The following is a 10,479-nucleotide window of genomic DNA, read 5'->3' as shown; positions in this document are numbered from 1 at the left end:
CAAAGTTGGCAACCCTAGCTCCAGTGGACCAGGACTAAGCCCTAAGCAGTTATAAACTGGAGCAAGCACTCATGGGGAGTATCACCCAGGCTACCTGCCAATTCTTTGACAGTCAGCTTGCTGCTGCTCAACCGGGGCACCCTGCCGAGCAAAGGCTTCCATCATGACGCATCGAGAGGTGTCGGATTTTCTTGGCAGCAGATCAGATTCCGCAGCACCCCCACAGCCCAGCTTGCGGATGGAGACACGGCTCAGCCAGGGCCCATGGCCTGCAGCACACCAGTCTGCTCCTGACTGGGAAAGTGGAGACACATTTCAGGCAATGGGGCTTTTAAACCAACATAACGTTCTAGGGGAACTAGTTGTGGCGAGCAAGCTCCAGCACGCTGGAGCATGGGAGAAGCCAGGTGAGACGAAGGCCCAAGCAAGACATGCTGTCTAGGGCCAAGCAGGCCTCTGGCACCTGCACGGGCTGGAAGCCTATGCCAGATGCTCACAGGCAGGAGGCGCGTGCATTATTTAAAAGGGAAAACTAGGAGGACAAGTGCTGGCTGAGTAAGCAGGAGGGCCCACCTGGCACCACAGTTCAATCTCATGGCTCAGCTAGAAGCAGGAGGCTGGAAGAGCCCCCTGAGCACCAGCAAAGGAGCTTCATAAGCAGAGAACACCTCCCTTTCCCTCTGTGGCCAGAAGAAGGCACAGTGACTCCACCCCTCTGTGTAGGGCAATGGCTATCCTCCCTCAGCCCCAGCCCACTTTTCCTCTCCCAAGGCACCCCGTCAGACTCTGCTCGGTCAGCCCCATGAGATTTCAACACCACTGAGCGCAAAGGGGCTGCATGGGAGTTCCACAGCATGGCACGTGGCTCACCCGCCGCAAACAGCTCTGCCAACGTAGACGCGAGCCTGGTGAGCGAAGCAGCGCCCCCATGTCTATGCAGCACGCTGTTTCCTACTATCTTGGGTCACAGCAGCCCTTTAGCTTGGCATATTCCCCCCTCCTCTGAATAAGGACAGTCCCCTGGGACTCACACTGGGTTCTTCTGTTCAGAAAACACAGTCCTGCTGCACAGGGATTTGGGCTCAGAAGCAAATCCCTGGGTGGAGGCAGCTCATACCACCTTCTTCCAAACCCACAGCTAGGTAGAGACCTGGGTCATGCCCAAAACACAGGTTAATCCAAAACCCATTCAAGCCTATAGATTTCTTTCCAGGTCCTTTTGTGGTTTGTACAGCACCTAGCACAAAACCTGCTCCACAGCAGGGACTCCAAGATGCTACCATGATCTAGATAATTGACTCCAATGGGATTTGGATTAGGCTTTAAAGGAGGAACATGAGCAACAGCAAAGTGGGTGCGGGAAAGCAATAGCGGCTTAGGTGGATGAAATGTGAGGCTCCTGGCAGCTGCCAATATTCACTGAATAAACAGAGCTAGAACTGTGGCATGTTTCAGGAGAAAACTGCTTTTAGGGAGGAGGTAGCATCTCATTGCAGGGAGCAGGTGGGGCCAGGCCCTGGCCAGCAGTCAGATTCAGGTGAGAACATACAAGACTGACAAGAAAGTGGGGTGGGAGAGAGATGAACTTTCCTCTCTTTATAAGTGAGCTTGGTCCTGGGGCATCCCATGAATAGTTACAGGGAGCAGCACCAGCCCCTTCAGCATGGAAACAGACAGGCATGACTGGAGAGGTTGTATCTGGTTCATGAGTCTGAGCCATCCTTCAAAACTGGGAAAGCAGCAGTAAGTGGCTTTTAATTTCCCTCCCGTGCCTTGGTGATATTACTAGTGTCATCAAAACCTTCTTAAAAGGGCCATGCCACTTACATGCTCACGTCCACAGCCCAGGCATCACTGCCTTGTGTGTGTGGATAATAAAGAATTTCCTGGCTCTAGCTTTTCTTTAGTTCTGCTTTTCTCGGAGATGATGCAGGTGGAGAGCTGCAGCATGTCTACAACCAATGGTTCGTGGATTTGTTTGTTTTTAAAATGTACTTTCTAGGAGCGTTGTGCCAAGAAGTGGGTACAAACTGATTAGGCGCCAACCTTTTCTCTCAAGTCTTGGCTATTCCATTTCCATCCTCCTGTTTCCTGGATTGGATTAGGATTAGATTTTCCTCCTCTAATTCCCTAGTTTGCATCGAGCCTGCATACTAAATTGCAGAGAGCTCAGACCACACCAGTGATCAGACAGCACCTGCTGGCCATTTTGATGAACTGTACGTTCTCAGCACAGCAAGGCACATAATAGAGGTAGTGAACTAATCTAGCAGCTACCCCCCCGCTGATCCAAGCCAATGGGAGTTGAGGGAACTCAACACCTGAGGATCAGACTCTACCCCATTATAGGGTAGCTTTAACAGCAGGCAATTCACTAGTGATTAGGAAATGAGATTCAGCCATTAAGACACATGGCTACTCCCCCATCCCAAAATCATTAGGCTACAGAATGAATAGATGTGTCTGCAAACATCAGACCCTTGCTGGAAACGCAGAACCACTCCTGTGAAAGCACCTCCCTCTCATGGCAGTTAAAGGGCCATACACATCCCCTGTGATCCCAAATCGCAGGTGCAGAGTTCTGGGCCACGTGTACATATAGAAACGATCATTTTGCAAGAATCACTCCATTTTTCTCAGAATAATTTATTAAATACAGCATTAAAATTTTATTTGTTATGAATTCAGTCATTAAAAACAAGTTTGTATTTCATATATTTATGGACCTGGACAATCATTTTATAACTATGGGTGCAGAGAGAGAGAGAGCATGCCAGTGCTGCTAGGGAATGTTTCCCCCCCCCCCGCCCATCCTCCCTTCCCCCAAAGCAGTTCCACACAATTAATGACATTTGCACAGAAAAGGGAGAGCTGTCCCCCAGCAGCCAGCCCTGGGTTAGGTAGAGGCAGGTGGAAGCGGGGATGAGAGAAAGGCTTCCGCTCTCAGAATTGGCTTCTGCTATAGGGTGTGCAGCTTGAGACCCCTTATCTTGGGTTCAGCACTCACAGGTGAAAAGTGTCTGCAGGACCCAGCAATGTCAAATGCAGCTGCAGGTGATCAGCATTTCTGATCATCACACTGGTACGAGGTCAAGATGGGCACCCTCAAAAAACAAAGCAAACAAACAAAACAAAAAACACACCCTGTCAGAGGCCCACTGTTGGAGATGTTGCCCCTAAATGCCCCTAACCTCTGCCCCTGGAGCATGCTCATTTGGTTTGGTTTTGCACTGCAGCTTGCAAAGCTGGTTTTCCTTACAAGCCAGGGAACCCTACTCCAATGGAAAATCAGCCTTTTCCCCAGGACTGCACAAGTTTGGGGGTGGAGCTGCAGATAGCTTTGATGGGGTGAGAAGCAGGAGTAGGTCACAGTCCACGGGCCTTTCTGGCACTTCCATCCAATGGACAGCAAGGCTCTTTGCGGGGAGAGCATTTCCTGCTTTCGGGTCATTTCAAAGGGTGGGGTTCCCCATGAAGCCCCTTGGGAGAACTCAGAGGTAGTGTTAGATGGAAGTTTGAAGCTTGATTGTCAGTTTCCAGCTGGCTGAGAGCAGTGGATTGTGGGAACGAAGAGGTTACGCCCTCCAGAGCAGGAGCTATCAGCCACTTGCAGACCGAGTGCCTGGGAGGTTTCTGGCAGCTGATTTGGCTGGCATGGCAGAGCTTATCCCCTTTATACCAAAGTCCTAAGAATTTAAAAGGGATGAAGCCAATAGGGTGCTGCAGGTGTTGCTCAGAAAATCCTATAAGATTTTTATAGACAATTCTATTCCTGCAGGAGACCTCTAAAGACTGGCTTCAAAAAGTGCCATGGAAAGGTATTAAATTGTATATCACTCTTCTTCCCCTCCTCACCACCTGGGACTATCCCCAGTAGGAATCCTGCTAGGGTTCCTGATGAGTGCCTAGATCAAGGTCATGGCTACAGAAGCCCCCTTGTCTCATCACGTACTGGCAATGTTTTCGCTTGCAACTGTTGGAAGCTGGCCAGTCACTTTGCAGCATGGCAATGCAGAGAGCCTGCCCTATAGGCCCTTTTTACCCCTTTGTGCTGTGGCTGTGCCTTCTGGAGATCTCCTATGGTGGCAGACATTGCCCCATTGATTTGGTGTAAAGTAGGGGTGCAGAGCAGGTAGGAAGGGCTTTGAGGAAGTCAGCTACACCAAAGGCCCACATGGAAGAATGACCGAGGCTGCTGAGCCCAGTCCTGATTAGAAAAAGCACTCAAACCCACCACAAAAAATATATCAAATGAATCCACACAAGCCTGCTATCGCAGACAGACAACAATTCAGTAGCATTTTCGATAAGGCATCACAGGTGCTAAATAAAGTGTTGATTACAGTACAGGAACACAGACCATTGTGCAAGGCATCCCGAGGGCAGGTAACGTCTCTGCCCCGGTGTGTCAGGAGAGCGGGTGTGAAGAGGCTGTACAATTCCCCTCCCCACCCCACATACACTACGCCTCACACTGCTTCTCACCGCTCTATTTCTTTAAAATAAAAAAAGAAAGACTTAAAAAAAATCTCAGCCCAGGAGTAGCTGGTGGCCCCAAGTACAAGAGATGCTTTGCGCGGTACCGGACTTGGCAGCAGATGGGGACAGCACTGTCGTCAAGGTTCCAAGCACAGGGCTAGTTGCCATTGCTGAGGCTGGAGTTGGCGGTGCTGCAGCTTTGTTCGTAGGAAGGGGGTGCCTCTACCAGGGAGAGGGAAAAAAAAAAAAAAGTTTAGGAGTCAGATTGTACAGCTTACTTTGAAGGTTTCCCTCCCACCACTCTGCTCCTCCAGCTAGGGCCAGATACAAATCCCACTGAAGCCAATGGCCCAAAAAAAACCCCACCGTCTCGGACTTTACAGGACTAGAGCCCATAAAGAGAGACGCACAATTGAGTGAGTGACTTTTTGTGGACAATTTGCCATTCTGCTCCTTTCAGGGCATGAACCAGAGGGCAGAGGAGCTAGGAATGACACTGTGGACCACAGAACACCAGAGAAGCAGCCCCCAGCCCTGCCATCTGACCTGGGAAGTACACGAACTGATCACTTGAGAGGCAGTAAAGGACAGCCTGTAGCTACTGAAAGACACTCATACCCCTATAATTTGTCTGTTCATGCAAGAAAAAGTACTTTCAATTAGGTGGATGGCCACCAACACAGGCACTTACATAGTCCTTCAGAGCTCTTTAAAATGTTAAGCTTCACAACTCCCTGGTCTGGTAGGGATTAACACTCAGTTTTACAAGTGGGAAAATACTCAGTTTTACAGGTGGTCCCTATCTGCGTTCAACACGTGCGTACACAAGCATACCATGTGCCGGAGATTGGAGAATTTGAGGAAGAGCGTCCGTTGGTCTGTGCTTGCAGTTCTCCTCCTCCTGCTCCAAACCCAGGGGATAAGAGAAGGTGCAGATCAACACCTCCCCAGTTCCTTTATTTCTGCTGATCAGATACAATCCACAGCAGAGGGGAGGCAGGGTGGGTAGTGGAATACAGATAGGGACCACACATCTTGAAGAACCTCCAGTCACAGGTAAGTAGCCTCCATTTCTTCTTAAAGTGTATGTTCCTATGTGTATTCCACGCATGGGTTATTGGTAAACTGTATTCAAGTCAGGTAGAGGTAGAGGTGTGTGGGGGGGAGGTGCAAGGCTGCAGTTGGTATAGAGGTCTAATACTGCTGCCCCCTCTCCCCTTAGCTGCATCTGCAGACAAGGCCTAATGTTATGAATGGAGCTCCAGGTTAACGTCCACATGAATGTGAGAGTGTCTTTCATGCTGAGAGCTGCAAACCACATTCCCTCCACCAGGAAGGGGATTATTTATGCCAGCTTAACCATTTGGCATTTTGATTTGCCAATAAAAACATTTAATTGCTGAAGGTCGAGAACAGGTCTCCATCCTCCCTTTTTCTTGGGAACGATGGAATATGGGGAGTAGAAACCTTTCCCTTGGTGCTGAGGTGGCACTTGTTTTATAGCCCCTTGTTGGATGGAGAATCTCCTCACGAGTGGTCCCCGAAGAGGAACCAGGAAGGGGAGAGGAATTCTACAGAGTAGCTGCAGTGGGTGATTTCTAATATCCACTGGTCTGTTGTGATAACCACCCAATTGTGGGCAAAGAGGACGGGGTGGCCACCCAAGGTCCAGAGGGCAGAAGTGGATGGCATCAGTAGGGGTAGGAGGTTCTTGATCATCCCATCAAAAAGTAATCCCTGAGTGATGGATGTGGCTGGAGTATTTGCAGTTGTGACACAGGGAGATAAATACCTACATCTTTGTATCCTCAGACATTTGCATGGTGGCTTGAAAGGGCGCTGGTGGTGGAATGGTGGAGGAGGCAGTTTCGGCTCATACATTTGTGCTTTCTCTTTGGGGCAGGGGTGTAAATGCCTGGGGAGCAGAGGACTGTCCTAGAGACTCAGGCTTCACACTAGATAGATTAGACTCGATGGGCAAGTTCTCTAGGACATTCTGAACCTCCCAGAGAAACTTGGGAGGAGTGTAGCCAAGACTCCTGCCTCATGAGTATTCCTGTCTCCAACCCATTAGATGCCATGTTAGCAGCATCCATGGCAACTTGTTTGGTGTTTTCACCACCAATTTGCCATCCTCAATGAAGTCTTGAAATTCTTGAGGAAAATTTTGGACTACAGGGACAAACTCCCAGTAACTGTTGAAATTATTTTACCAACAGAGCCTGGTAGTTAGCAATATGAAACTGAAGGCTGTTAGAAGATAATACCTTCCTTCCTAGAAGATCAAGCCATTTCGAGCTCTTGTCCACAGGTGCTGCTTTGGGACATTGCAGGCTAGATCTCGGAGGCGTCTTGTATTGCCAGGGAGCTGAGTGCTGTGTGTGAGAAAAACTCCACTCCTTGGCTGGTACAAATATATCACCTCTTGCCCCTTTTTGGGGTGGTGCACAGGAGACTGGAGAATGCCACACTACCTTGTCTGGTTCCAGGATGCCCTCATTTACTGGGAGGCTACTTGGTTGGGAGCAGAAGGCTACAAGATGTAAAAGACTGTGTGCTGAGTATCTTGGACATCCTCAAGTGAAACCTGAAGTTCATTCACCACTCTCTGCAGGAGCTCCTGATATTGCCTGTGGCCATTACGCAGGGATAGGGAAGAAGGGACAAATTGCCTCATTTGGTGAAGGCAAGGAAACACCCATTGGTCGCTCCAGATCTGGCTTGAAATTCTTCTCCCTCTTACTACAATGGAGCTGGTTGGTGTAGTGTAGAAGAGGGTCAATGGGACTCATGGATGGATCAAAGGTGTCTAAAGTAGGGATCCTATAGACCCTAACAGGTCCAATATGAAGGGCTGACCAATTGCGGGGGATCCCAAGGAATCACAGACCATCAGTCCCTCGGATAATAGTATCTGGGTGGAGGATGGACTCCAGATCTTTGAGTCTGTCTGAACTCACCTCCCTATGTGGGGAATGATGGTTCATCTGGAGCTTCCAACCCATCGGGAGAGAAAGCTGGCTCCTGTTCAACCAGCAGAGCCGTCTGCACTGGTGGGTAAAGCTCCTGCCTACAGATGGGAGTGGGGAGCATTTCCATTTCCTCAAGGTTTCCTCCTCCAGTGTCAAAATGTCTCAAGCCCTGAAAGAAGGGGAGGGTGAAGATATCCTACAGCAGTGGTCACCAACCAGTCGATCCTAGAGGATCTCTGGTGGTGCAACGGGGCTGCTGCTAAGGCAGGCTCCCTGCCTGCCCCAGCCCCATGCTGGTAACAGAGGCATGTTGGCCCCTTCTGGGAGCCTGCCTCAGCCTCACTGCGCTGCCAACTGGGAGCCACCCGAGATAAGTGCTGCCCAGCAGAAGGCCACACCCCAATCCCCAGCCCTGAGCCTGCTCCCGCACCCCAACCCTCTGCCCCAGCCTGGAGCCCCCTCCTGCACTCAAACTCCCTCCCAGAGCTTGCACACCTCACCCCTTCCTGCACCCAAACCCCCTGCCCCAGGCTCAACCAGAGCCCCCTCCCACACTGTGAAGCCCTCAGCCCCAGACCAGAGCCCACCCCAGTGAAAGTGACTGCAGCAGGGGGAAGGGAGAGCAAGCAGGGCAGGGTAGATCCTGGGTTGCCCTTAAATTCAAAAAGTAATCTTAGGTGTAAAATGTTTGGAGAACACTGTCCTATAGCGAGGTGTCAGTTTTGGTTTGTCTTGAAGTAGGAGGTGTTTCTACAGTTGGGACTAACAGATCTGGCATGTCTCTAGTCCAGAAATGGGTCGGTACCATCAAAGAGTCTAACTGGGAACGGAGATGGTCTTGGTGTGCCGATCCTTAGGCTTATCAACTGGAGATGTCAGAAATGGCAGATCCTTTCATCTTCATGCTTTACCCTCATGATCAGAGGGTTTAAGCTGGCTAAAGCCTTAGGATCCGGGCACGAGGATTCACTTGACTTGACCGAGTCAGGGAGGGAGCAGACCTGAAAAGACATCGGTCTTTGTACTCATGAGAGTGCCCCTTACTCTCATGAGCAGCCCTCGCTGATGACTATTTGGGTTTTGCAACTCTGGAGCTCGTGCTTGGAGGGTTGTTTCTCATTGGTAGAAGTCGATGTATGGCGTGTGTGAGGGAGGAGGGAGCCTCCCTGGCCTGTATCTGACTGAGGTCTCAACCATCTCCGTAAGGTGTTTTCTCAGATGATCTCCCTCCTCACAAGTTTCGGAAGGCGGGGGCGGGAAGGAGCGGAGTGACAGATGCTGCACTTAATCGATCCTTTTCCTGGCAACAAAGGCAGCACCGTTGTTTGATGCTCACGGGGAAGGAACGGGGATAGAGACAGTTCTCAAGCTAAGCTTACTACTACAAGACAAACGAACACCAAGACTACGTACAACACATTTACAGGTTCTGAAGACGAAACACGGAGGTATCCATGGACACAGAAGATTCCAACTCGGGCTATGCAGTGGTAAGAAGAAACTGGAGAGGTCTCTGTCTGCACCAACTCTTATTCCCTCAGTTCGGAGCCTGAGGAGGGCATCTCCGCAGCCGCGGACCAACCGACAGACACTACTGGCTAGAAATCTCCAGTCTCAGGTGCATGGCATGCGTGCGTACCCGCATGTACAATACACTTAGGGACTAGCACTCTAAGTAGTAGTGATGGTTTTGCTTACCTATGCAGCAGTTAGGTTAGTACCCCTAGATCTCACCCCCTCCCCGTCAATCAGCATCCTCTCACTCCCCTTGCAATTCATCCATCCCTTGTTTGCTGATGTTTGGCCTCGAAGAAACAGTTTGGGTCAGTTACACAGCCAAGACAACACCTAGTGCCTCAGTTTTTACCCTGAGTGCTAAGGGTGTTCTTATTGCATTAGGATATTGGTTTGGTCTAAGCCTGTTCTCTCACAGACCCTAGATGGGCAGTTCTGGGATAGGCAGGTTCCACGGATTTTCTCCTCATGTATAAAGGAGTTCCCAAATTCTTACATGCTGGACCATCTCATCACACATGTAGAATTTCCCCTCTTTGAGCCAGACCAAATGCCCATTCACAAAGGAAAGACTCCTGTTAAAGTTGCTTTTCCAGTTCTGTTGCCAACAGCATCAGCATGGGTCCAGACATTTACACCATCCTGTTGGACCAATACCGTCTTTTGCAAAGATCTTCTCCACTTCCACAGCTATCCTCAAGATAATGTTGGCTGTGGGTAGGTCACCTCCCTCATAGTAGACATGTGACATGACTGTCATGGCTATAAAGGGGGAATCCTTTACGGAGGCTACTGGACACAGAGACCCTGTGACTTTTCTGACTAACAGACCATGTGGCCTGGTCTCCTCCTACATGGCTCTCCCCATGTCCTGGCCTGGCTCAGCAGCCATGGAAAGAACCACTACCACACGACAGGGGTTCAACCACTGCTCTGGCAGCAGCGGGGTAAGGGACAAGTCTACACTCTCAACAGCCACTGGATTGATTTCCCCTCACAACCTAGACAGCAGCTCTTTTAGAGCTCCGGGAGGGAGCGCTCACCATTGGGGTAACCCCACGTGCTGTACTCCGGAGGCAAGATGAGAGAGCTGGCGGTGGGAACCGGAACCACTGTCCCCTCAGCATAGTACGGGACCGTCGCTCCTGTTGCCAAGCAAAGTGTGGGGTGGTTTGGGGAGGCAGTCTGGTCTGAATCCAGCCTTACGTCCTGGAGGCTCAGTCCTGGAGCATAGCTGAACGTGTGAAGCTGGGAATGGCTCTTGGTGGGGATTGAAACATTGTCCATTGGGTGATAGCCACTGGCAGCTTCCTCCTCTTCTGGTGGGGCGGATGGTACCACAACGGATGGAATGTGCTGGACCGACCTAGCCGGGGTCAGAGGAACCCTGTTCACAGCGATGTTGCCGATGTAAATAGGAAGAGTGACTGAAACCTCTGGCGACTTCAGGGAAACCTGGGGAGGGGAGAAAACAAGAGGCATCCAAGTCAGTCAATCCAGGTTCTGCCAAAGG

General features: G+C 50.4%; 1 protein-coding gene across 3 annotated transcripts in view; it reads right to left on the bottom strand.

Moving 5' to 3' along the window:
* Positions 1-2,630: 2,630 nt before the first annotated feature.
* The window catches only part of ARRDC1 (arrestin domain containing 1), a 68,658-nt gene continuing 60,809 nt past the window's right edge, over positions 2,631-10,479 (bottom strand). For 2 of the 3 annotated variants that reach the window (XM_073313932.1, XM_073313931.1), the window contains 2 exons: positions 10,010-10,421; positions 2,631-4,701 (listed from right to left, as the gene is read on the bottom strand). In XM_073313932.1, coding sequence (XP_073170033.1) covers positions 4,637-4,701; positions 10,010-10,421 — 477 coding nt within the window. In that variant the 3' untranslated portion in view covers positions 2,631-4,636. Of the gene's footprint in view, positions 4,702-7,439; positions 7,621-10,009; positions 10,422-10,479 lie in introns of all 3 variants that reach the window. The other variant, XR_012155215.1, reaches the window with a different exon arrangement.

The sequence above is a fragment of the Lepidochelys kempii genome, chromosome 16 (genome assembly GCF_965140265.1).
Source record: "Lepidochelys kempii isolate rLepKem1 chromosome 16, rLepKem1.hap2, whole genome shotgun sequence".
Classification (NCBI taxonomy): Eukaryota; Metazoa; Chordata; order Testudines; family Cheloniidae; genus Lepidochelys; species Lepidochelys kempii.
The sequence above is the reverse complement of the archived record's forward strand: the minus strand, read 5'-3'. Positions and strand labels throughout refer to the sequence as shown.